Source organism: Colletes latitarsis, chromosome 8, assembly GCF_051014445.1.
Source record: "Colletes latitarsis isolate SP2378_abdomen chromosome 8, iyColLati1, whole genome shotgun sequence".
NCBI lineage: Eukaryota > Metazoa > Arthropoda > Insecta > Hymenoptera > Colletidae > Colletes > Colletes latitarsis.
In genome coordinates this window covers 16,921,287-16,949,269 of record NC_135141.1, presented here as the reverse complement: position 1 = coordinate 16,949,269, position 27,983 = coordinate 16,921,287, and the positions used below count along the sequence as shown (strand labels likewise).

The window sequence follows — 27,983 nt, the reverse complement described above, 5'->3', positions numbered from 1 at the left end:
TGATGAAAAAAATTATCAAGTAATGCAGTTTGCAGAATAGAAATTTGTTAAGAGTATAGAAAAGATTACGAGCAGAATGGGAAACATCGGATCGACACAACCACCTAAAGCGCGAAAAGATCGAAAGAAGGAAAGAGGCGACGGGTAAGACAATTTCTGGTTTATTTAGTCCACCCTGATTATTATTGCTTGTTAGCGAGCTAATCTGAATTCATTTCGTTTTAAAGAATTTAGTTGAAACGGTCATGTAGAAGGCGATGAGCATAATCAATGTGGACTAATTAGTTGGTGAATACTCTCTGTAATTAGCGAGATCCTACATCGTCTCTTTGAAACATTAAAGATAATACATAAAAGCGTACTTTGCACTTTTTCATTTTGGGTAGCGTAGATGACCGTCCCGGAAAAAATAAGAGGGCTGGCAACACTTCCGACACTCGCACCAATAGGAGCGAAACGATCAAGTATCGATGTACTAATCCCTTCATCATCTTCTTTCTACGTTTACGTAGCAAAAAGCCCAAGGAACCCGTTACAGTAGTTGCACGCGCAGCTGGGAAACTATGGACTCGAATGTCCCCGGATCAAAGAAAGAAATACATAGATTTAGCGAATGCTGAAAAGAAAAGACGAAGAGGAACAAGAAAACGAAAATGCAGGTGATTACTGCGTATGAAGCATCTTCGTTTCTTCATTTTCGCGTACAATAGACAATTTTCATTTAGAAAAAGAAGATAGCGGACGTTGTCTAACACAACCAACGGAAGACTAAACAAAATCAAACAAGTGTAAGATTCGTTGAGCTACCCGCGCGTATGGAACGCAACCAACCGTACCGTCATCAGGCTACTCGTGCAAAGTATCTTTAAAAAGTCCATATTTTTGATTTCTTTTTATTTGTTAGTAGTTTTTTTAGATCTATGTACAATAAATATTGGTGTATTTTTACACTATTAATGACCTTTCTTATCCGTTTAAAGAGTTACGCTAAAAACCAGGCAGCAAATTTCTGCCTCTCGCACAAATTCTTGTCGTCGTGTCTCGTCTCTGAAAAAATTGAATTCGTAACGTACCATAAATATATTATTATTATTTCGTTTGCGACCGTTCCGCGAAGCGTCGCCGACGCGAGGGAGGGAAATTACAATTCAAAGTACACGAATGAGCACCATTTTTATAAATTTCCCCACAGACAGGTCGAAGGGAAGCGCACGAGACCTCGCTTTTCTCTTTACGATTCGATACAAAAAATAATTTTAGCATAAATTTTTGCGACGCTCCGTGGAAGAGCTCTATGTTACGCAGTCATAACCCTTCTTGAAACTAGAGTGTATGTGTATGTGTGTGTGTGGGTGGGTGGGTGGGGGTGTTGGTGGGCGTGTGTGTGTGTGTGTGTGCTTCTCGTTCAAAGTACTATATATAATAAAAACATTACATACAATAAAGAGTAACAAACAAATGCTCGTATGTATGGGTATCTGCCTGTGTCTCTGTGTGCATGTAACATGGCATTTAAACCAAGTAAACTAACTGTATATCGGAGTTGGGTATGGTGTGATGATGATAATAATAGTAATTATAATATTAATAATTATAGAAATAATAATATTAATAATGATAATAGTAATTATAGAAATAATAAGAATGATCACGATAACGGTAATATCGCGTTAAAGGGTGGATGGGTGGTGGCGATAACGAGAAACGCGGTGTCGATGTGATGATAAATGATGAATAACGGTGTTTGGACAACGAATGCGTTGAACCTGATCCCGATTTGACGATCATAATAATTAATTCGCAATAATACAATTCGACTGATCGTAGCAGTAAGTATTTTATGATACAGTAAAGTACAGCGTGCCTCGAAGAAAACGTAAACAACAACGTTCAACAATCGATAATATCAAACAGAATATTCTTTGTAAGTATATATATAATATATATACTATTATACACAAAACGTAACACTGTTGCGATTTCAGGAGGGAATGCCCTACTAAAAAATAGGTATTCGCTTTGTCGATCAATGTAAATTCAAAAGTAGGAGGCGAAAGTGTATATATGTATTATATATATATCTTCTCACCTCGATTGATCGACAGATCAACGCTCAAGGTACATAATAGTTAATCATTTTATAAATGCACAAGTTACGAACCCATGCTTCGCAATTTACTATTCGATACCGCGATTGTATTTCATACATATACATATAGCGACAAGTTAAAAATCCTTTTAATACGAACTCTTCGGTTCATGAAACACAAGCGCATCCATCGATCGCGTGTGGTTTGGAGAGAGTGCATAAAATCTCGGAAATAACTAACACTAAAAAGAATGCGTAAATACGTTTCGACAGAGTGTGCGAGACAGAGAAAACGTGCTCTAAACTCGATGGCGGTAATGTAAATGTACCTAATAAATGATACGCGAATTGTTTAGATAGAAAGATCAGAAAGTCTATTACAGCACTTTGAAAGATGGACGAGCGTGGAAGCGAATGCAAGGGAGTAACGAGTCCTATGGTCGGAACAAAATCAAGAACCGTGTGCCTGCAGATTTTGGTGAAGAAAGGAGAGACAGAGCGGCGATGTAGCAAAACTGTACACAATGTAGATAGCTTCTGTCAATAGCCTTCAACGGCCGATTGATTTTGTCGCGACTATAACAGCGGGTAGGCTACTCTCGGAGCTACTCTGCGTTGCTGGAGATCGTATCGAAGAGAGCGTTAACTTGTCCGACAAAGTGTTATCGTTGCTAAATCGATGAACCACGAAGAATCTCTGTACTTGTTACGTGAATCCCGTCGCTGTGGGTAAGAAGAGACTGTGCGTTTAGATCAATGGGGCTAGCGTGGCCTCATTGAACTGTTCAGGGGCTGCATAAGGCCTCCGTTAATGTAACCGTGATACGTTGTGTACACAGCCGCTGGATTCTGCTGATGAGGATCCTGAGGATACGTGGGTACATTGACCACTCCCACCGGGATTTGGCTGGCTTGGTTCATGAAGCCACCAAGTTGCGCGGCTTGATTCATGTAACCGGTGGCGGGCTGTGCTACCCGGTAGCCGTACTGAGCCATGAGATTCGTATTTAACGCCACGTTAGGACTGACTCTGCTAGCAGCACTTTGCATCTGTGGACAGGTACTTCCAGGATCGAGAGTTTGTCTATACAGACTCTCACTTGGATACGGTTGAGTAAGAGATGCCATGTTCGCGTTTGCTGATGACCTCGAAGTCGACCTACTGGGTGGTCCGGGTGTACCAGGTGGTGGTACCGTGTTAACGTTGTAGTAATTTTTTGCGTAACCGAGAGGTACTTGAGGCGGAGTTGGCAATTGTCTCGACGTTTGCGGTGGCGTCATGGTGTGGGGAATAGGAGGTGGCGGCGTCAGATTCATCGCTGGCGGCGGAGTAGGCGGTATCATCTCTAAGCCGTTTGTCAATTGTTGCAATTTCGCTAGACTGCAAGAGTTGGTTGTTTGGTGGTTTCCAGAGGCCGACAAGGAAGAGGCAGGTGTATGCGAATGCGGGGGCATCGCACTTGTCTGAATGTAAAAATTCGTTGCCGTAGTGCAGGGCGTCGGTGCACCAGATCTGCTGCTTCGATGCTGAATCACGTATGTGTTTTGCGTGGGAAAAGTCTGCGAGGCAACGGCCATGTAGTTCCCCTGTGAGATAACGGCCATGTTGTGCGAATGAGCAGCGTGCGTATGAGAATGCGGATGTGGTACGGGCGGTACGCTCATTGACGAAGATTGTTGATACTGCGGTGGCACGTGCGATGTATGTGCCACTGTTGTGTGACTCGTGTGTTGAGAAGAGGTTTGAGTGTGCGGCGTAGGCGGCGTAGTTCGATGAGATCTACTGCTCTGCTGGGCTGACCTCGATCTGTGAGTGGTCTGCGAACCGCTGGCTCTCTTATTACTATGAGATTGCGTTTGCGATTGTTGTTGCTGTTGTTGTTGCGGATGCGTCGACTGCTGCTGTTGCTGAGACTGTTGCTGCTGTGGTTGAGACTGACTATGCGTCATACTTTGGCTCTGCGTTTGTTGGCCCAGAGACAATTGTATCGGTTGCGGTGTGTGAGACTGAGGCAAAGGTTGCGGACTTTGTGTCGGTATACTTTGCGGTAGAGGCTGCGGTGTGTGGGATTGAGGCAACGGCTGCGGCGTATGGCTCTGAGGAAGAGGCTGAGGACTCTGCGTCGGTATACTCTGAGGGGTGTGCGACTGCGGTGTCCTGGGCTGTTGAAGAGGTTGCGGCGTATGAGGTTGATGCATCGGATGAATACTGACGTGCGCCGGTGGAGTATGCTGAGGCATAGAACAATCAGTGTATTGAACTTGCGGTGATATATTTACAGCCACGGAAGTAGACGGTGTCGGTATCTGCATAGAAACAGAAATCGGAACGGTAACCGTAGATGGCATCGACGGCAGAGCACTAGGTGGCCTCTCGACGCTGTTTTGAGATGCGAGATCGCTGGCTATCGAGGTAGGAGACTCCAGTCCCAATTGACTCACGTCCAAGTCACATTGACTGTAATGCAGCGAGTGCACCGAATTCGTCGTGGAATCAGGCGTATAAACTCCCATAGAAGGTAAGTCTGGTTGCGAAGGCGGTGTCCGTTTCACCGAACCGGGATTGTCCAAGTGAGGCGTTGTCTTGCCGCTCTCGGGCGAGTTTTGCTTCATCTCTTCCGGCTGAGTCTGAAGATGCATGCTTTCCTGCTGTTCTATAATAGAAACGGCTTTTTCTTGCGGCGTAAGTGGTTCGGTTTCGGGCGACGCGATATTCGAAACGATAGACAATTCTTTCTTTTCCGTGGGGGTCGCGGGAGAAGCTTCTATCTTTGGCTGTGTCATCTCCTCCTTCGAATCCTTGAGCGATAACCTCTCGGAAATCGTCTCTTCCTTAGAACTATCTTTATCCTGAGTAATGGCTTCTAACTTTTCGCTTTCTTCTTCCTTAGGTGAAGAAATTTCAGGTACCAATTTCAATGTTTCCGGGTTACAAATCACTTTTTCAGTCTCTGAGTCTTTATCACATTCCTTCGGAACTTGGTTCTGTTCCTCCATGACTCGCGGTTCCGACTCTACCTTCTGTGGAAGGGGTCTGTCGGCTTCTACTTCTGGTTCCTTCTCTTGCGTGTCATCCTCCCTCGTATTCTCAGTTTGCTCGGTTGAATTGTTTTCTGCGTTGCTTGAACACTGTGCCACGGATTTCGGTCTCGGTGCAGGTACTTCTTCCTCCCCTTCGTCTTCATCTCCACCTTCGTACTCGCCTGGACTCGCGGACGCTGTTTCCGTTTCCGGTGGTACGGTTGGAACGACACTTTCTTCCACGCTATCGCTTTTATTCATTTCGGTATTGTTCTCTGTAGAAACAGAGGGTAATTCCGGAACAGACGACTGTTTAACGTCGGAAGAATCAGCCTTTTCCGTATCAGGTGGTGGTGGTGGTGGTGGCGGTGGTGGTGGTGGTGGTGGTGGTGGTGGTGGTGGCGGTGGTGGTGGTGATGGTGGTGACAAGGAAGGAGGAGGTATCACAGGATTTTCCGTTTTACTGCCTTTCGTAGGACTTTCCGGTTTCAGCTGAGGCATCTTCAAAGCTTCCTTCTCGGCTTTCGCTCTTCCTCTCCTCGACATCGGTGAAGTCTTCATGTCCTTCGTTTCATCTTTCCCATTACATTGACCGTCTTCCGCCATTTTCTTTTCCTTCGCTTGTTTCGCCTGCAAATACTTGGTTTGTCGACTGGTTACCTTCAGTAAGATATCATCCACTTTACACTGCTTTTTTGCGGGTTTATGTACCGTCGTCGACGGTGTCGACGTTACTTTAGGTGACGTTTTCTTTTCCATTTCCGTCGAGTTGTCCTTGTCTTTCGACGAATCCTTATCCTTCGTCTTCTCTTTTTCCTTCGTTTTCTCTTTTTCTTTCGGCTTCTCCTTATCTTTCTCTTTCTCCTTCTCCCTCAACGATTCACGAGTTCTTTTCCTCGAGCTAACTTCCACTTTCTCCTCCTTTTCCTCAACTTCAGTCTTTTCGGAATGTTTTCGTTTTCGTAGAGGAGTTACTACCGACTCGGTGAAAGGAATTTTCGGTGTTCTGATCCTTCGTCTGGAAATCGTTGACACGGCTGACACAGGCGTCGCTTTCGCTGAATTTGCATTTTTCGACGTGGTCACGGACCGAGAATTCCTCGGTGTCGTCGGAACATTCTTCACTTCGACATCCATCGGCTCCTTGGAAGAGTCGGAAATATCAGCAGTCAGAATCTCCTTCTCAGACTCCTTGGTTTCCTTTGCCTCTTTCGCATCTTTCGCCTCTTTCGTCTCCTTCGTTTCTTTCGCCTCTTTCATTTCTTTAGTTTCTTTCATTTCTTTCATTTCTTTCGACGTTTTCGATTCTTTCATTTCCTTTGTATCTTTTGCCTCGTTAGAAATGTCCTTCTGTGCATCAGATTTCTGTGAATTCTTCTGTTTCAACGGCGACGATTTCCTCTGTGCCAATCTCCTTCCTCTAGGCTTCTTCTTGATCTTTACTTTCTGAATCTTTTCAACGATCGTAGGTACTTGCTTAGGTTCCGTTATAGGAGAAGACTCGGAACTGGTATCGCCACTTTCCTCCGGACTTTGATACGGATTAGGAATTTGCGTGAGTAGCGGAATCCATCTGAGACAATCGGGATCCAATTTAATACGAGAACTCTTTCGTACTTTCGCCATATGAGCATCTACCTTACTCCAATCGACTACCACAGCCACTTTAGAGTTCCCTTCACCGGGTAAATGGACCGATCTGATAAATCCCAACAACTGCATAGCAGTCGCAATATCATGAGCCGACACGCCAGTCTCCTTCGTTATATCTCCCAATTTAATTTCCGTAAAGTCCCTATGAGCATCAAGATATTCGAGCACGACGCTTTTCCAAAATGAGTGATACGACACACGACCAAGATCGGAGAGAGGTTTCTCCGGTGTACCGGGGATTCCTTCGACCTTGGACAAAAGGTAACTAAATTCGATGAGAAACCTTCCAAACCCTTGCCTCTGATATTGCGGTAGAGTCATGATACACGATACGTTGTACCTCTGTGCAGGACAATGCTTCTCTTTGCTAAAATAACCGACCAAATGGCAACCGTATTTGTCGTTCTTCGTCACCGCGTAAAATAAAAACGGCTCCACGTCATAGTACAAAGTCTTATGATCCAAAAACAATTTCGCTAGTAGACATAAATTTTGACAGTAAATCTTGTTCACGTTACCGTCGATCTGAAATGCAAAAACCGAAATTCGGTAAATGGCGATCGTAAATTAAACAAATAGATTCGAATATTAATTAGTAAACAAACACGAACCTCGAAAACAGACAGTCCGTTACATCTATATATTTCAGTGGCCGGTGGATGCCTCCACTGGCACTTGTCCATGTGCCTGTCGAGCACTGCCCGACTCTTGGTATACTTGAGACAAAATTCACAGAAGAACAGTTTTGGCAATCTTGCGTACTCCTGGGGGAACGGACTGGAATACCACGTCTCTACTTCGTATCGACCGAAAACTATGGCCGCAGGATTCCGTGTCCCAGCACTACCAGAGACACTGATCCCAGGACTCGCGGATGCGGCGGCCTCCTCATCATCACCATTAGTAACGGTTAATCGTGCCGCTTTATCGCGAGCATCCTTAAACAGATCGACGTCCTTTTGCGTGACACCCGGTGGCAAAGTCTGAGGCAATATTGGCTCCTCTGCAAGCAGAATTTATACATACTAGGTTTTTGTCATGTTCGTACACGTACTCGCGACAAATAGAACGATGGAAGTAGAGTTTTATTATCTTTATCGGAAAGGTGTTTAATATTCATGTACTATGTCACGATGTTTGCAAAGTCAACGTATGAAATGGTGAGACGATCAACGCGTTCCAACGTTAAATATTAAACTCTTGGAATCTAATTCGTCGATATTAAATATCATTATCGAATAGAGATAAATAATTCCATATACATATAAACGAAATTGTGAAACGTAAAATAATGAACTTAAAAAATCAAGGGAAATTTCGGACTGTGATATTAGTACACATCGATGGGTAAGAAACAAGAAAAAACTATGGACCACAAAAGCAAATTTACTTTAGTTGCCAAGCATAATATTAACCAGTGCACTGACAACCACGAGTAAGTAGTGATTTTTGCGGTAACGAACGAATAGCTGTTAATAATTGTGAGTATTATCCAAAGCAAAGCTGTGGGCGGGTTTTTTTGTGGGATGTGTTGGCAGAGTATCAAAGTTGGCTCTTCGATGGCAAAAAGGACATTCTTTTTACGGCGGAGGGCGGCGAGTTTTACAACAACAGTGCCTGCTAAACGTCAGCAGCAGCAGGTAGCCTCCAGTGTGACTATAATAAGGCGGCTGAGTGCGATATGCCACCCAGTGCCGCATTTCTTCGTCCTGGAAAACTGACCAGTATGGTTACTTAGCATTTTACCTGGGAATAGGATCAAGGAACGAGCGACAGATAATTTCTGTTCGAGTTCGAGTACGACGACGCATAACATATGCTTGGAATGAAGAATAAGTTTCTCGACAGTTTCAGCTATTCTACTCTGTTAATAATAATAATAATAGACTAACGTCAGTGCTTCGTGTCGCAGAAATGTGATATAATTTACGTTGACGATTATGCGAAATATCTCTAACAATGAGTTCAGTTTAAATCTTTTGCAAATATTTTTCCAACAATGAAACAAAGAAATAAAACGAACGAAAGTGTATAAAACATTAGGGTGCATTTATGGGCGTGCACTAGTCATGTACCCTATAACTATGCGGCATGGATTAAAGGAAAGTAAGTGTGCCAGAGCCAAGTAATAACATCATTAGTAACATGCAATAACCACGTAAATTTTTCTAATGTAAAACGAATGGAAGTTATATCCGTCTATCAGATCGATTATTAAAAAGCGAAATCTGCATTAATTCTTGCCAGGACCGTTGAAATATAAATCTATATATTTCCATTGGTTTTACACCATTTATAATTGATAAACATTCAATCAAGGAACCTGATTGTTCTTCGTATAACGTCATAATGATATAACGATTAAACAATTTAACGATTGAACAATTGAAGAATTTCTAAAGAATATCGCGCCAAGTCTGGTGAATTCAGCGACGACTGTAACGGTTCTTAGTCGAGAACAATCATGTTATCTTGTAAAAAAAGTTACACATGTCAGACGCACATGTTCACACACATCATATACCACACCACACCGCCAACACATCCACGTGGTGGTGAGCGAGGATTAGATTAGAGGGAATTCTTCTTTGCGACTTGGGTGCATCATCGAGGTTAGGGACTCGTGAACGGGTCGGGGATAGACTCTTACCCTTCCTGGTGGAGCAGGGTGTCGCGCGGGGTGTCGTGGTGGTGTTGGTGGTGGTGGCGCTAGTACAGGCTCGTGGATTGGACTTTAGGCTAGGATTTGATTTTACGGAATCGGAACACAGGCCGGACTTCGAAACAGCGGGCACAGGGTGGCGTATCTGATTCGCTTCCGTGATCGTGTTTCTCTTTCGCGAATAATGATCGTGCCTCGGCGACAACGCGTCCGTCGCGGCGCATTTTACCAACGACGTGTTGTCTTTCATCAGTTTTCTCCTCTCATGTTCGTGTCTTTTACTGTTCACTGCGGTTTTAACCAAATTCGACGGTGTCATTTTTGGTAATTTCTCGTTGAACGAGCCAAAGAATAGATTTTCATCGGAAGGCGTGAATATTCCAGGCCTAGGTACTCTCGGTACATCGTCTAACGACTCTTCCGTTTTCTTCCTTTCTTTCGATTTCCCCGCAACGGGCGAATCATCCCTTTTCTTGCTCTGTACAACTTTCGAAACCTTACTCGGTTTGCTCGATTTGCTCGTGTCATCCGCGTTAGGCCGTTTTCTTCTGTCCGGAGCGTAGTTGGGCGCTGGCGCGCCGGATCTCGCTCTGCTATTGGTAGGTACTGAAAAAAAATGGCTTAAACCGTCAAACAGGCCTTTCAATTGGCCGGTACCAGGTTTGACTTTGTTGTCCATGTTGGTGAAACTACCGGTCGAGATACTACCGCGCTCGTTCTTTTGCTTCTTCTTGCTGTCCAACGGCGTGTTCGCAGCAGGTTGTATGTGCAAGCCGAACGTTGGCGAACCGCCTACGTCGAGCTTGGGTAACGGAGCACCAAAGGTGTTGTTAATGTTACTAAAAAATGGCGATTCTACGTTGAGCTTAGCAGCGGCCGCAGCGAACCCCCAAGGCTTATCCTCGCTGAGATCGCAAGAGAACGGACCCCTTGGTTTCGGAGACTCGAGCACGCGGCCTTCCTGACCATCCTCCTCCGAGGAAGAGTCACTGGACTCGCTGGAGCTGTTACCCTCCTCCTCGTCGTCTTCGTCATCGTCGCTAGAGTCACTGGCATCGGAAGAATCGCTATCGGTCGCATCACTACTGCTGCTACTGCTGCTGCTGCTAGACACTAACGGCACCCTTTTACCGGGTACGAGCGACTTGTTCTGGTTCGCGTTACCCCGAGTCAACCTAGGACTAACGTTCTGCGAGGATTTAGACTTATCACCGCCCCCCACCCGCTTCAGCTTATTGTGCTCCGCGTTAAATGCGCTCAGCCTAAAGAACTTTTGCTTCTCTTTGGAGATCCGGTCGTTCTTTTCTTCGAGTAGCCTACCCTGGCCTGCGAGTGGGGCGGGGGGTTGTGGTAAAGGAGAGGAAATTAAAGGTGGTTGACGAGGGGAGACAACACCCGCATTACCGTCCGAGCTGCTGTCCACCTGTGCCACTCCTGTTCCGCTTTTCTTGCCCGGAGTTGCAATCGTCAAGCTCTTTCTGGATACCGTCGATCTGGAACATCGAAGACGAGCATTAAACTTTGTCGTTCGATATCGATAAACCCTTCCTTCCACTTTGCTCTTACGCAACGTAAAACCGACCTTTCGATTCGCGTTAAGGAATCGAGCAGCCTTTACTATCGATGCGATTATTTAGTTTAGCCGATCTCGGTACATACTACTATATGTCGTTGCGTGAGACAGACGGATCATAAAGGGCAAAACAGTCTTTATACCAGTATATTTTCTTACTTTCTATTTTCACGTAACTTGCTAAGTCTCTTCCTCGCACTGATCGGCGTGTCGTCGAGGGATCCCGTCTCCTGTGTTTTACTCTTTTTCCCATCATCCTTGGACACCGGTGTATGTGCCGTTTGACAGTGTCGACACCTCCAGGGTGCTTTGTTCTTTTTGTCGAGCGCGGGATCTAAGCAGGTGGGATGGTAACACTTGACGCACCCGGCACACTTTACCAGATAGTTCTGCGATTCCCGTTCCAACTGACAGCCAGCACATGTCGGCGAGCAGTCGTCGCAGGACCACGTTATGCCCCTGTCCACAAGGATCGAGAGTTCCGGCGGTGCGCATGAGTTGTGCAGCGCCGCGCCACACACACTACACCTGCTGAGTTTCTCTGCGGCGGAACGCTTCGTGTTGTTGTTGTTCCCGGCTATCGTCGCGCCGAGACACTCTCTGCAAATCGGTAGAGGAGCTGGCAACTGCGACAGAGAAAACCAACCAACGCGTCAACGCTTCGTCCAACATTCAATTAATATTATTCGGTCAATTCGCGAGATATTATACCCTTGCGTTAGCCCTTTGCGACCTCTTGTCCTCTTTGCGTGGTATATGTATACACTCCAGGTTCCTTATTCGGATAATTATACACCTAGCCAATTATAGTTATCGCGTTCACGCTCATCGTCAGTTCGAAAACATTAAAAACTTTAAGGGTGTCTATGACGCTATCCTATTGCACGATACACGTCTATCATCGAATAATTATAGTTTTTCTTTCCCATTAACGATGACCAGTTGCCGGACCTTTCCGCGAAATGGACCGAGATTGAAAAGTCGATGTAATATGGTACGCGAAATTGTTGCCCATACGGTTACCACGTTGTTGCGAAAGGTGTTATTAGAGGTAAGGTCGATCGGGCCATTCTTTATCACCACGTATACAGCAGTGGAGCACCTTCACGGTGGGTGCGTAAATTTCTATGTATTTGCGGGGCCTTGCATTACGCGCGATGCATATGAAAGACGACCGACTGCGTATCGTAAAACATAATTATTCATTCCGGTAATAATGCAGGCTAGGTTTAGTATATCTCCGCATCAACGAGGGTGCATCTTATTAAAACTGTGCCCGCCACCAGTCTCGGAGACACGCTTGCCCGATATCGAACACACATGCGAAAGAATGAAACCATTCCTACTGTGGAAACAACTTTCGAAATTGTGAAAGAAATAAAAACGCGGCTGGATAACTATCTAACGTCTGGGTTCCCGTCTACTCGCGACATTCACCGAGAAAACGACATTACAAATATATGCGAGTGTAATCGCTCGTCGTATCATAATCGATATTTTCACTCGTCGCTTTCTTCGGAAAGATATCAGTCAAGCAACTCTTAAGCCACGTTCTCGCTCGACTAATGCATGCCACACGAAACGTCATGGTGCGCTGTTTTTAAACAGCTACATTTTTCAAGCGCTTCGAGCTCGTTCGTTATCACGTCAACTAGTACTAATTGTTAACTGCTACGAGTATCTTCTCGCCACGCGTTTCGCAACGTGGGAACATGGCTTTACAAACTCATAAAAAACTGTTCAAAACACGATGTCGTCGAACAAGCGTTTACGTTATGTAATCCTGCATGCAACTTGGAAAACCGATGCACCGTGCGGCCGTTATTATTCGACTGTTTGAGAGGAATTGTTATAACAAATGGAGCCTAATTGCTATCGAGTTCGATTCTACATACATATAATTCAGAAAACTTTGGTACGACAAGTATCCTCCAAACATTTTCAAACAGTTGTCACAAAGTGACATTTCCATCGAGTTCGGAGTGGCTACAGAAACCAGCAGGGGAAGGAATTTCTTCCAACGGAACACACGTGATCAGGCTCCATTCCTCGGACCAACGACCTGTTGCTCGACGACGAGGTACGACCAATCGTAGAGTAACTGTTACGCGATTGGGCGATTCGCTGAACCGCGTCTTTACGCGTGACGTTTCCACGATGCCTTCCTTTCGAGTCTCTACTGTTTTAATGTCATAGCCTGCGCATACGGAAAATCCCCTTGCAACGGATGACTCATCTCGCATTTCGAACCATTTCTATCATTATTTGACATCAACGGTTCTTGACAATCGATCAAATTCTCTTTGTAAATTTTAAAAATCTGCTAATGGTAAAAGGACTTTACTAACTGTTCGAGGTAATCCCTCTTTCTTTTTCTGGCATGCCACATTCCGGTTGATATAAACACTGTAAACGTAATTAGTATTAATAAGTGTTACTCATCTATTTTTGGGCACTCTGTATAGTAGATTAAATTTAACGTAGATTTCGCTTTTAAACATCACCGTTTGTATCATTTTCCAAGGCTGTAAGATATCCTACCAATCTCGTAGTATTCCAAGATCGATTTTCTATGCGCAAGCAGTAAGCAAGATGGAGATCCGTCATTATCCAACGGTCGATCGATCGTGATGAACAGAGAACGATACAGAGAAAGGGTTAACGTAAAAGCGCGGGAAACCAAGTTGCGGACAGCAGGTAGCGACGCGTAGCGGTGAAACCCAGAACCACTTGGAAGAGACAGAGAAAGAGAATTAGCAAAATCGCGTCGACGCGACCGTTCTATAACTTTCCGCGCTCTCTGCGGCCTGACACGCATAAAACGCGGTCGTCAGGAACGCAAAGGTACTTGGAGGGGGAAGCAAGCGAGAGCGAAGGGGGGAGGCACGACAGAGACGGAAGAGAAGTTGGAGTGATTCCGTGCGCGCGGAGGATCAATAAGAGAAGCGATATACAAACGAGTCGCCGGAAGTTGGCCGAGATAGCACATCGTCCTGAGCCTCTCCCCTCTGTTCAGTTGCCCCTCCCGCCCGCCAAACCCCTTCTAAACTTCTTGAGGCGTGGGCACGCGGCGTGACTCGCCAGCCGCACGAAGAAAGGACCGTAACGAGCGCGTAATATTTTCCTCGTTGATTCGCGCGCGATGCTCGACCGACCATCTTTGCCAGCTTTTCTATAATATCATGTCATCGGATGCACAAAATTACAATGCAACGCACCACAAACTGTACAACCACTTTCCACCGTCGTTTCGTTAAAATTGCGAATAAGATTATTAGTACCGGACACAAATTCTGATTTTTTTTTTTTATTTCATGAATTACACGCGTGTCTAATTAATACGAAATATTTGAAATTTGATACATCTTTCAGGAAAATGAGTGCAGCTGAGTCTGGTCACATAGTATAAATATACATTCAAGTACTGTATCCCTTTCGAACACCTCGAGAAACTATGAAACGATCCGTTATTATTCAGCGGTGTGTTTTCATTACGACGATTATTCTTACCTTCTACATATCTTCTTCGTTGCGCCGTTATGAATTCGTGAGTCATGCCCTGGAAATGCACTGTCGCGTCGACTCATTACTCTTTTTCTTAACGTCACCTCTTTCAGTTTCTATTCGAATTGTACCGATCGACGACCAATATGGCAGACAAACTGTGTACCGAGCCACTGAAATTTGTTTAATTTTCCAAGTCTCGTACGTAAGTACGAAGAAATCACTCCTTTAATTACTAGGCACCCAGTACACTCTGTCTGCAGAGATATGTAGCTCGTCTCCAGCTATTTCCAATACGGCGACAAAATTCAATATCGACTCGAGTTAATCCCAAAGGTGAGTCGGGCGGAATCGGGAGCAATCGGAGGAAAGGTGAACAATGATCGTTCACCTTCTCTCGAGCGGCGATTAACGTCGACCGCGAGAGAGCGATCGGGAAAAATTTCTCTCGTGCGAACGAAACTTGAGGCTCTTCGCGAGGAGAAAGACACGGCATACTGAACGAGCCTTGCCGATCGTTTTGCAGAGATTAATGGGAATCGTTGCGGGCCGACCGGGAACTCGCGGACTGCTTTTTGCTCCGCGACGTTTGACCTGAGGTGAACCCAGGACGAGCGAGTCGATGGAAAGCGAGAATCTACACCGCGATCGTCGCTTCGCGGACGAGTTTCGTGACAAAGTACTCGTGAATATGCAAAGACGAAGATGGAAGGACACCCACGAAAGAGCGAAGCAAAATCACTTACGATCGTTTATAATCGATACAAATTAGCTGCCAGCACCGGACCAGCGATTTAGATACCAAATAAATTTAAATACGAGACGCAGATACGGATCAGTTCTCTTGCACGTAGGTACAGTTCTAACCAAACCAGACTCGGGTAATGCGAACGTGCTCTCCCGAGTTCAAGGCCGTGAAAATTCTCGCAATATTCGCGCAACAGTTGCTCTCTGCTTTGTCCAACACAGGTGGTTCCGAAACTCGAGATCATTCGTCTTCCTCTGTTCCAGATACGATCGGCATTTTTGCACTTGCGGAACAGGTGCAAGTCACCGCAGTCTCCGACCGTGTATACTTGTAGAATATTTAACAAAACACATATTTGATTTGCGTTCATTGGAAGGCGGACAAGTGTATACTCGTAGCTTGAACTAGTGACATTAACTGGTTAAGAGAATGAGGGAAAGGCTGTGCGCGAAATGAAGCGTGAAAGAGACGAGAGAATATCGCGATAGTAGATCTCAACCACTGTACGCACAGGTTAAGCGTGGACCGCAGGATATCTTCCATTCCCAAGGTTATTGATTCCTAAACATTTTCTCCGTAGAAGAAAGAAATTGCCCCAACAAGATCGGATAAGCTTTCAATCGTTCAACGTGATTTCTATAATTCAGATTGTAATTTGTATCGAAGAAATAATACATCAAAAGTTGTTTACTTGTTCTATGTTATTCAAAATTTTTTATTCAGATTAGACTTTTGCCCATCTCTGCCTAGGACCCGTAAGGGGACGATCAAGCGACTAAAACTCGAGACTCGAGGATTAAGAAACGGCCGCGTTCCCCTACTGACAAGTCATAGTCGAACCGCTATCCCGTTGTTATAGACTCCTTTTCTGTTCTTTTTTTTTCAACACCAACGGGGACCCGGTTCCACGCTTGGCCATCCTGATCGCGATACTCGCCCTCGAATGTCCGTCTGCGTTTCTATGGTTGATTTGTTTTCTAATGATCTTACGAACGATCTGCTTTTGTCTCAAACAGAAGACATGGCGTTTGATGTTAAGCGACTATTCCTAACCGGTGGTTAACAATGCAATGGGCAAAGTTTGCATTCAAGTATTGGAGTCCTGTTAGGTTAGGTACGGGGTACTGGGCCCGTTGATAAATGAAAAGAGGAATTAATAAAAATGACTCACCTTGGGGATAGGTGGGTCCGGTGGTGGGACGTAAGCGTTGTCCCCCCCAAGCTTCTTGAGATAGGGTGGCCTGTCCGGTTGCCGGAAGAGCCTGCCATCCTGAATCACGAGACCTCGATCAGCTGCTCTTTTCGCGGACAGTCTTAGAGCCGTCCTCAAGTCTCCCTCGGCCTCCTCTTCGACCGTATGGCTCTGCCTGATGTATTTCTCGATGGTTTTCAGGGTCGAGCCTTCCCTCTCGCCGAGTTCTCTGACGGCCTTGCCGAGCACCTTGCTGAGATCGGAGGCTTTGCCGACCTTGAGCGGCTTCGACTGCAAGCCCCCGGGATCCTTGTACGAGGATTGTCCTTTATTGAAGATCTTGAGCACATCACCACGTTTCACGGCGACCTCTAGATGCTCCGCGATCTCCTCCTCGTGGAAGTTGTGATGCTGACGAATCGCGTGGCATATCCGTTCGACGCTCGGCCTCTGTTTCTGGCTGCGAATCTTACGGATCGCGTCCAGAAACCAGGTCGACCACGTTTCCGCGGACTCCGGTTCGTCCATCTCGTCTCCGTCGGCCGTCTGCCAACGAGGGCGGCGGCGGCGGCGGTGGCGACTACCACGTACCTGGCCAGGGTATACACACCCGGTGGACAACGCTCGAGCGCCTCCGGGTCGGTCGTGTCACGGCCACGTCATTCACATCCTGCGCCTGCTTCGCTTCGGCCTGCTGGGACCTTTGTAGAGACTCGTTCCTCCTCCCTCGCGCGGGTTAATCACTACCACGCGTTTCTTACGCTGACCCTGAAACCAGAACCACACCAGTCTCTCGTCAGATTCTACCAATGCGTCTTGCGAATCATTTTCTTTAGCCTTAAGGGGTAAGACCACTGTAAAAACCTGAAATGAAGCGTTTTTTTGCGATTTTTTCATGGATGGAAAAGAAAAGGATAATAATATTCAAGAATGTTGTATTCAAAAATAGTGCAAAATGACGGCGCTGAAGCCACTCTCGCGAGTCGTGACAAACAAAAAATGACACTCAGAAATACGTAGGGGACCTTCGATAAGTTAATTTTAACATTATTTATTGACAAATGATTGCCCCATTTTTTGTACAAAATTCAACTTTCTATCTCAAATGCTCGCCAATCACACAAAAATTAATGTTTCGAAAATCATGTAGATTAAGAGAAAATTTTTTGTTTTCTTCCAGATACCATTTTTGAATAAATATTTTTTTTTTTAACACTTAACGACATGGTTAATAACATTCTTCGATATTATTATCCTCTTACTTTTGCATCCATCCATCCAAAAAAAAAAAAAAAAAAAAAAAAAAAAAATGCTTTATTTCAGGTTTTTACAATGGTCTCACCCCTTAACACGCGTTCGAAACGTTTAAGAGCCGTTTCGTCTGTCGGTGCACCCGGAGGCTCGGAAGTGATGAGGGAGTAACTGTCCCACTCCTATAAAAAATTTTTAAACATTGGGATTTTACGATATGCATTCTGCTCAAATGCAAATTTTTTATTTTAGCTTTAGGATTTATTTGTAAGATTTTATAATATGCATTTTGCTTAAATGCATATCCCAATGGTTGAAAATTTGTGATAGGAGGCCTAATCTCAGTTTTCATATCCAAAGAAAACATATTGCAATATACAGGGTGGTACACGCAACTTGTGCAGCTCTGTAATTTTCAAAATACGCGTACACGAAAAAATTTTATGTAGAAAAGTTGCATGGTTTGAAGGGATACATTACGTAGTATATTTATTTTTATTCTATTTAAAAAACCAAAGTTAACCTTGAAATCTCAGAAATGCCTCCACCTATAAAAAAAAGTAAATGCAATATGTAATGTAATCCTTTAAACTATGCAACTTTTATATACGAAATTGTTTCGTGCAACGCATATTTTGAAAATTACAGAACTGCACATGTTGCATGGACCACCCTGTATATACTGCAACATATCCAAAGAAAACTGAGATAACATATTTCATATACAGAATGTTCATTTAAAAACTTAAAATCTAAAATTCTGGAAAACAACATTTTTGGCAAAAATTTTTTAGTTTCAAGGGGATCAAATACATCTGGCTTAGTTGTTTTTTTTTAAATGAAAACCTATATATTTAGTAACGGTAATTGAAAATAATAAATTGAATACGTATCATTGTCCAAGATTTATATCATACATCGATATTGAGTAAACTCTATTTTCGCTAATAAAGTTTTGTAAAGCGTGGAAAAGTACGGCGACTAAATTTCAGGATACACCAATACTATAGACTTCCGTTGATGCATCTGCACAGAAGGTGTTCGGCCATGGGAGATTCTAGAGGCCAAAATAAGACGAAAATGAAAAATATCAATTTCGTGATTGAGGCTACATTAAAAAGTTAAATAATGAATTAAATGAAAAAATTTCAAATCATTCAGAAAAAATTATTTTTGGTTGCGGGGTTCAATTACAATAATTTTTAGTGAATACACATACCCCTGAAATCCTACCCACTATCGAGAAAAAAATTCAGTACGGGCGGAAGTTTAAACGTTAATAACGTTTTAACGAAGCCTCCACCGACAAATTAGTATTGTTGATTTTCGTTTTATTTTGCCCTCTAGAATCTCCCATTAAAATTTTTCCCATGGTGGCCGAACACCCTGTATATTTATCATCAGTTTGCTCGTACGAACTGTACATACGATCTTGGTTGGCACGGACGAAACTGTTCAGGTCGCCGACCTTCAACGTCAAGGAGTTATTTCAAAGCGTAAATACATATAGCATTCGTATTTGCAAAATCTTAATGCATGTTAAAATTCACCCTGTCCCACGAGGGTTGATTGGATGTCCAGCGAAAGCAATCTCCAGGATGAGTTTCGGATTTGGAAACGCGTTTTATTGCGGTGCAACATACACGATTGTGATTAGCATGGGAGAGGGACGCGAGCGACGTTTATCGATCGGTTTCCTGGCCGGCCAAGAGTATTGTTTTCAGTTACGACAACGTGCGCCGAGTATTAGTCGAAACGTATTCCAGGGTTTCGGGAAACGGTACAAATTATTCGACCAAATTAGTTTCGTCGAAGAGAAACAATTGTTTAGATCAACCATCGACGAAAGATGATGTTGCGTAAGTGACAAAGGACGGTATAATACGTATCAAGCATCATCGTGAGCTTGAAACCGACCAATTTTCAGCCTGGTAGCGAACGATTGGCCGATTTTCCCCTGAACGACGAACTTTCTCCTCGACGGGAGCAAGCTCGAGAAGGTACGGGCACATGGAAGGGAGAGAAATATTTAAAAATCACTATACTCGCCGGTGGTATTGCGTAACGTGGATCGACCTATAAGCACGCGGCTTGTTAAGTCGATCGTAGCGCTCGTAGAAACGCACAAACACGCAATTACCAACTTGTTCTTTTTTTCGTTAACGAAATACAAATAGAAGATTTCATTTTTCTTAGAGACTCTGCCGCTGAAACGTAAAATTCTCTAAATAGTCCACGAAATGCCAGTACCGTTATCCCGTTGCTCGTTTTAGACACGTAAATCGTCATCGAGCAACAGACACATACTGTTATCCACGACGAATAAAACATTGTTGTAAAACAGTTTATTAAACGGAGAACGAAACGAGCAGTTTTTCAAAGTTCAATGCATACTAACGAATCTTTAACCCCTTGCCGTACAATGACGAGTCTGACTCGTTACAAGTTGTTGATGTCAAGTTTCACAATCATGAGGCTACATCGAGTCTCACATACTAAAATCGACACATTTTTCCATTCACGAGGTATTCGTAAAAACAAATCTATTCTTTTTCGTGGTCATTCTTTGTAATTAAATAGTACATCAAGGGGTTAATACTTACTTGTCGCCTCTTCGGATAAGCATGCAAGCAAATCGTATCAAATCACCGTACCAAATACAAATTACCGTAAAACAGTCACACACGCTTGATCTTGTCGACAACAGTTTTCGTTCTCTCTGTTAACCATTGGTGAAATTCCGCTGCCACGCAATAATTACAGGCATCGCACATTGAGTAAGTTTACGCGCGAATGCTCATAGTTTGCCTTCCTGGTCAAGCTCTTTCGATTTCTCAACGCCGAGGCCAAACAACGCCAAGCAAGGAAAACGCATTGTGGACACTGTTAAGTAACGATTAAAGAAACCGAACCCGGTGGTCTACCGAAACGTTTCTAAACATTTAATGTGCTACCAAACAAGAATTAACGATCAATCACTAGAACTACCAAACCAGTCAAAATGGCCCATTTGTAATTTCTAGTAAGACTTGTACAAAATTTATTCGACTGAATTTTTGAAAGTTTACTGTAATTTTCTATAAAAGAATGAACAAAACATTTATTTCCATTGCATCATATATTTTTTCCTGTATCTATCGTTTTAATTTCTTTGGTAGAAATAAAAACGATTCTGATCGAAAAGAAAATAATAATTTGACTCTAGCACGATAAAGGAACGTCACGGAAAATGCAGAAAAATAATGAGCTGCAACTTGAACACCATCTGGACCACCTGATCGGTGAGCCAATTAAAACCTGTGGTCGGTAATCAATGATCCGTAACACGATCAAGGATACCATGAGCAATCGATCCGTCCTCAGATTCTCGATCAAGTTAACTGCAACAATAGTTTTGTTTCAAAATGTTTTTTCTTTTTTCATAAGAACATGATTTAACTGTCGGAAGTTTAAATCGGTATTAATTAGAAATGAATTGCTCGTTTCTAAACATTACGATTACACGACGCAACAAGCTAGAAAGAGACGAGATGCCGCGATACAAGTTGACCTAGGCCAGTGCTGGCTGGCTGGCTGGCTGGCTGGCTGGCTGGCTGACTGGCTGACTGGCTGACTGCGAGTCGCGAGTGCACGATAATAAATATCTCTCCGAGTTTAGCCAGAGAAAAAAACTGTAAAACGGCGACTTAAACCGGCTCCGGTTGATCCACCGGAAGAGAAGCCGCCGTCGTTTCAATCCCTCTTACGACCTCGTTTTCACGCCACGTGCACGTTCTATTCTCGAAAGCAACGTCTGCAACCCTCCTAGCGGTATGGGCATTCGGTTTCCCGCCAAAACCTCCTAGCCACTTTAACACGGCGCTCTCTAAACGCGTTTTTTCAATTTCGTCGATCGTCGCGGTGAAACGAAACTCGAAGAAAAATAAGACGAAAATGAAGAATAGCAATTTGTCGATTAAGGCTTCGCATGTATGGAGAAATTCTACTTACTAACGTATCGGCAGCCTTACAGTTTTCTGAATGAGAACTACTATCGCACGTACGCAGATACGCCGTTCTACAGGCGAAACTTGAAACGTTAATAAATTTTTAACGAAGCCTCCATCAAAAAATGATTATTCTTGGTTTTCGTTTTATTTTGCCCTCTTGAATCTGCCATTAAAATTGATCCCAGAGGTGGCCAAACACCCTGTATTTCTTTTATCGACTCGTGAAACTCGAAGCGCCCAAAGTTGATTAGATCGTAAATTTAAGCGTGTTTTAGGCCGACTATTCTCGATCTCGACCGTGACTCACGATCCAACGTCGATATCGGAACTCCTCTCGCGTAACACGTGTCCGTGTCTTTCTGCCGTGCACAAGGTCACGTCGCGGAGCCAGTAAGAAGGGAACGATCGAACGAAAGTAGTCGCGAAACTGCCTTCTAGGGTCCTTCGAGCAAAGAATAAAAACATCGTATTCTCGTTTCTCCATTACATTAGAATATCGAGACCCAATCAGAAATATTCTCATTTGTCCGTGTACGCAAAAATTGTTCCAGTTCCAAGAAAATGCAAATTCACTTCGACGCAAAGAAAACGGTGGTTGCGTCGCTAAGTGGCGCAAAACAAAAAGTCGGTCTTTTTAACGATGCAACGCGAGCAGAGCTACTACATTATGGATAACGCTACTACGGAATGTACGCGAAAACACCGAGATACACGTGTATCGCCATTCGTTGTACGTAGATTGTAGGAAAGGCGGACCAGCACAGTTCGAAGCACGAACGCGCACCGATGACGAGATAACGTTAATACAATAAGCAAACGTGTATATGTATAACCATGCTGTACACGGTGTCGCGATCCCGCGGGAGGATATTTTGACCTGCGCGATTTCGTTCGCGTTTTTCCACGTCGCTGTTTCCCGGTCGTGCACACCGAGCCACCACCGTTATTCCCCACTAATTAGCCAGCGGATGATCGATCGGACGAAACGTTAATTGAATCGAACCGAACGACTGTAGCCGGCGCAAAGACCACAGAGTTGATGTGACAAAATTGTCAACAATTTTTTATTAATAAGTGCCGGGACATATTTTATTCATGATCAATACAAATTTTTAATTCACTCGTTAGCTAGCTTTTGCTCGCTGAACTGTTGGTTTAAAAAATGTGTTAACGAATGAATTTACGAACGAAACGCAAACGGAAGTTTATGAATGAATCGAAAATTTGTATTCGTTGGTCGTGAATAAAATTTGCCCGACTCTGACAAGTTCTCGGACAAGTTCAACGTTAGCACATCTAAATCGGCTCCTAAGGGTTCATTGTAGTTTCTAATTTCGACCGTTCCGTATACTTCCATGACCCACTGTGTGTCTCTTCCGTCGACCACGGACCACTCCGTACGTATTTTCGTTCACTCCCATCGGTAGCGCAAATTTAAATGCGAAACACGTTCGCACGATACAACTTTCGACCACTGATAATATATCCTTTGATCAGTGTCGAGGACAGGCAGTAAAATAAAAACTTTTCTACGCGCTCGTATACAGGGCGATTCTAGAGGCCAAAATAAAATTAACGAAAATTAAGAATATTAATTTCACAATTGAGACTTTGTTAAAAGGTTATTAAAAAATTAAATTACAAAACTTGAAATCATTCTGTAAAAATTATTTTCTGCTGCAGGAGTCAATTACAATAATGTTTGGTTAATACATACATATTTCTACGTATTTTCGAGAAAAAAATTCTTTAGCGAAGATATGTACATTGCGTAGCCAGAAATGTTTCCCCGAAATTAAACGTTAATAACTTTTTAACGAAGCCTCAATCAAGAAATTAGTATTCTTGATTTTCGTCTTATTTTGGCCTATAGAATCTCCCATTAAAATTTTTCGAGAACATTGAAATTTTTGATAAAAAAAAAATGTTCAGTTGCATAGCGTCTCGCGACTTGTCGAAGGCGATTGGATTTCCGGTGACGGCTTAAACTTTAAACGTCAGCCTTGGCTCGAATTCATTAGGCGACCAATTACCGGCACGCTTCCAACGCTTGCGGAGAACAGGAGCGTATACGAGGCGAACGGACGAGCCACCTGACAACTTTCTGTCTAATGTCAACGTATATTTTATACAAGAGACTACGCGAATGTTCTTCTCGCTATCTTATTAGGCAAATTGAGATATCGGCTTTTCTTACCCAACCAATATATAAGAAATGGCAGATATTAGGAGAATGTACGTGTTACGACAAATGAATAAAATCTAACCTGAATCAGAAATCTTTCACTTTATCTTTGAGTTTATGTCAGCTGATATGACGCGCTGTATCGCAGACGTCAAATCAGATCGTCGATCTATGTGGTAATAAACTTTATCATTCACCTCGTCGGTAGTTACACGAATAAACTATTTTCATTATTTTGCCGCCAATTTCTCAATTTATTAATATGACAGCGACGATCGGGACTACTTGAAGGATCTTTTATAGTAATTATTATAAATCACAAATGAAACTGTTTTCAATTCATATTTTGGGTGATTGTAGGATCATCCAAAAAAGATAGAAATGCAATTTGACAGTATGGTGACCTCACATTTTTACTAAATGTAAATAGTATACATATGTATGTGTAATATATACAATTAACCCTTTGCAGACAAGATATTTTTATCATTTCGAACAAACATCCAGAAATTCTATAGAACCCCATCGTTGTAAATAAACAATAATTACTTTCGTTAATACATATGTGAACAATTAATTAAATCAATATGAAATTTCTGTATTGGATACTGTAATTTTCAAATACACGTTACTTTTCTGTATCTTCTTCTTCACGTTCGTGTTTCAAAATGTACATACATATATCTGCAAATGATCAAGTACATTTACTGTACACAGAGAACGGTGTAAAACACAAAGTATATGTATAGAGTGAAAACGTTCATGTTAATCTTAACTTCGAAGCTACCTGATTTCATGGATTAAATAATAACTGAATGAGGTAACTAAGAGAAACGATAAAATGTAAGACACATGGTGAGACGTTAAAGAAATTAGAAAAAAGATTCATATGTCGATAAAAGCAAGACATAAGGAAAACAAACAAGTTGAACGCAATGTGTACAAGCATTGACAGGTACAACGAACTATTAGCAGTACGACGTGACAGATTTAGATGGGAGAGATAAAATTGCGAGTGCGTTGGCGGGACGTGTTTCAAACTGAGTAGGAAAAATGAAGGGTTCGTTTGGTGCTTTGCATTGTATTTTAACCAACCGGATTAGACCAGCTGAGAGATGGTAGCATGTGATGTGTTTGTATTTACGAGCACTCGAGAGGAAGAAACGCATTGAGCGCAAGAAGCAAAATACGAAGAAACGACTATTAACGCATTGAATATCGTGAGAAGATGTCACCGGTGTATAACTTGCAACGTTTACGTTAAACGAATCAGTAACGATCGTAAAGTTTTAAGCATCATTAATATCCTGGGAAAGAATAAAAAATAATAGGTGCACTATCGAACGATTAAATGGTATTTTGTTTTCGAGAATACGGATTCGATTCGAATAAATATACATGTATAGAGGATGAAAGAGCAAAACTGGAGAAGGGACGAGGAGAAAACTCGCAGCGACAGTGAATGCGTTAAAGAGGGAAATCGCGATGGATCGAGAAAGAAGGAGTATTTGTCCGTCATAAGACCACGGGGACGAGGGCGAAGAGAGGCCAGTGAGGCCAAGCCGGCTGGCTGTGTTTGCCGGGGCCCCTCTCACCCGACGGAGAGTAAAAGAGAGAGAGAGCAGCTGCCACCGAGAAAACGAACGAACGACCCTAACTGCCGCCGCCCGTCGCTCGTTACTTCTTGCGTCTGTACGCGGTTCCAATTCCACAAGAGCGCGTATCAACCGTAACTAAAACGGTGATTTCACTCGGCGTAGATCGCTGGAAGACACCGAGCGAAAGATATAGAAGGAAACGATGTCATCGAATTACGATTTCGAACGTAGGAATAAGTCATATGCGCGTGGACACCGTTCGTGAATGACCACCGACCGACTGACTGCCGTCGGTAGCCATTTTAATCGACATAGTTGAAAAACACGTACTTTTTAATTGGTGAACTTGTACAATACTCGAGGAACAGGAATGGCTGTCGCGATTCACACCGTAGCTCGTACCAGACACTGTACGTGCGGCAAATGTTGGGATCGCGACGGCCGTCGCCCACGGATCCGTCCGTCGCTACGGTTATTTTCGATTCGCCGGCTAGCTGATCGCAACGATATCGGCAACACGATCGTTTATCCCGTTGGCTCGAGGATACGGTGCGCGTCGCGTCAACAAAAAACACGAAACGATGCGATTACGTCGTCGAAGCAAACACGACGAGGACACAAGTTTCTCGAAGCCCGACGGGCAGCCATCTTGGCTAGGCACGGCCAGCACTCGGCCGTTTCGCACGATTTTTCGCGCGCTAGAACGATGTATTGGTTGAAACAGGGTAATTCCTCGATTCAGGGAGAAACCTGCTGCTGTCCCATGGCATCCGAAGCTTCCCTCGTTCACGCATAATCGAAAAATATAGCGAGACAAATAAAACGGAGTAACACTGCGTATAGAGAAGATTATCTCCTTCTCACTCTCGCACTCTATCTCTCTCTTTCTCGAGCAGGCGGCCAGACCCGCTGGCCCGTATGCGTCGGGCGACGATTCGCGTGGTTCTCTGTTGGCCAGAATTTAACGAGAGGCGAATTGTCGTTACCTGATCGCGGTAGTTCCATGCATAGATCCACGGCGAGACACGTAAGAGCACGAGTCACTCAGGTACCGACACACAGGTCTCGCGTGTAATCACGATCACCAATTATCTCGCGACAACGGCGTCACATTTCACACAAATCAACAAAGGTTACCCACTTGACAAAGATGGCGGTCGCGGGGGTTACACACTGCGCGCACGCGGTGGGGAGCGCACTGCGCACACCGCGCTCTCGGCCACGGCGGAATCACGAAGAAACACGGTCGTAGCGGCACGCGTTCGCGTCGCCCAATCAAACCGTCCACTTTGACTCACACACTCTTATTACCGGTCACACGTGCGTGCGTCGTGTTTCGTTGCTTCTCTCGCGCGCACACAAAACACATATACACGGAGCAGTAATCACGTCGTATGGTTCTGCATCTATACACAGTACCCCGTGGGAGAGATCTACGGGTAAGAGCTTGGAGCGCGGGTAAGCAGAAGCCGCAACGAAAGCGAATACTGAAACGGCCTGATATCGTGGCGAAGACTGTCGACTTATACGCGGCTCGTTGCCGTACTTTTGCCCCTGTGCTACTACGCTTCTACCACCACTATGGCCGCCCACTTCACGCTCGCTTTAACCATTCCCAATCGGCTTCTCGACGCGACAGCGCGCGCGACTGCTACGTGAACGATGCCGGGAGCATTGTCAACGAGCCTCCAGGGCTGTGCCTCCACCTTTTCGAACCACACGTCCATAAATAATAATAAAAAAAGAATAATTGTCGATTTACTGTTATTCTTTGTCGTTTCGATTTACCCAGTTTATTAATGCGATTACCAGATATTTTCTATTCGACTATACATATACATCTCGGACGAATTACATTTTTAGAAAACATTTGACAGTTAAACACATACCAGTTGACCTAAATATATTAATTGTAATTATTAATTATTTTTTCAAATGTAACGCATTCAAAAAATTTATAAAATTCTACCGCAGAATAATATGAGTTTAAACATATCGTTATCAAAATTAGATATCAAATTGAATATAGTTAATTTCGTATTTTTTTTTTTTTTTACAAAATGTATCTTCATTAAGCATTTAACGATTTGGACATTTTGGAGGAAAGTGTAAGTACAGAGCAGATACACAACAGATTTCTTATATTTACTTATGTAATGAATGTTTTCTACTTTTTCTAACAAGACAAAATTTTGTTTAATATTATGTTTTAATGTATCAAAGCAACATGATGTTCGTAATTTACATCTGTTCGAAAAGAATCTTTCTAATCTGTATAAAAATAATTATTAGTTCCTATACTGTTTTAAAATCTTGATAATGAATCGAAAAAGTACTTTGGGAGATGTTTTTGAAATAATTTTGAAAGGGTTAACGTTATTTTTCTACGATCCTGACCGTGAGGGGCATGCCGTCACTTCTGCCACGGTACAGGCAAAATACACAGGCCATACTGTGTGCAATTTCGTAATGAGATTATTGATTTTTTTAAGGACCGCCCTTACCCCGTCATGCCTCG

At 43.5% G+C, this 27,983-nt stretch overlaps 2 protein-coding genes across 5 annotated transcripts; one reads left to right on the top strand and one right to left on the bottom strand.

The window, feature by feature from the left end:
* The first annotated feature begins 76 nt into the window (after positions 1 to 76).
* On the top strand, positions 77 to 787 carry LOC143345103 (uncharacterized). Its single transcript, XM_076771897.1, has 3 exons — positions 77 to 144; positions 387 to 659; positions 726 to 787. Exons 1-3 carry the CDS (start codon positions 77 to 79, stop codon positions 736 to 738), a joined length of 354 nt encoding a protein of 117 aa, XP_076628012.1. The 3' UTR covers positions 739 to 787.
* Enok (histone acetyltransferase enoki mushroom) lies at positions 331 to 27,102 on the bottom strand. 4 transcript variants are annotated; one of them, XM_076771891.1, is made up of 7 exons: positions 26,452 to 27,102; positions 16,422 to 17,210; positions 11,158 to 11,624; positions 9,414 to 10,918; positions 7,375 to 7,766; positions 5,545 to 7,288; positions 331 to 5,478 (listed from the first exon to the last, which is right to left on the bottom strand). In XM_076771891.1, exons 2-7 carry the CDS (start codon positions 16,968 to 16,970, stop codon positions 2,852 to 2,854), a joined length of 7,284 nt encoding a protein of 2,427 aa, XP_076628006.1. In that variant the 5' UTR covers positions 16,971 to 17,210; positions 26,452 to 27,102; the 3' UTR covers positions 331 to 2,851. The 4 variants fall into 4 exon arrangements, with proteins under 4 accessions (XP_076628006.1, XP_076628004.1, XP_076628005.1 ...); XM_076771892.1 differs by having other exon boundaries at positions 332 to 5,478; positions 10,830 to 10,918; positions 26,452 to 27,097; XM_076771889.1 differs by having other exon boundaries at positions 331 to 7,288.
* Positions 27,103 to 27,983: the final 881 nt, after the last annotated feature.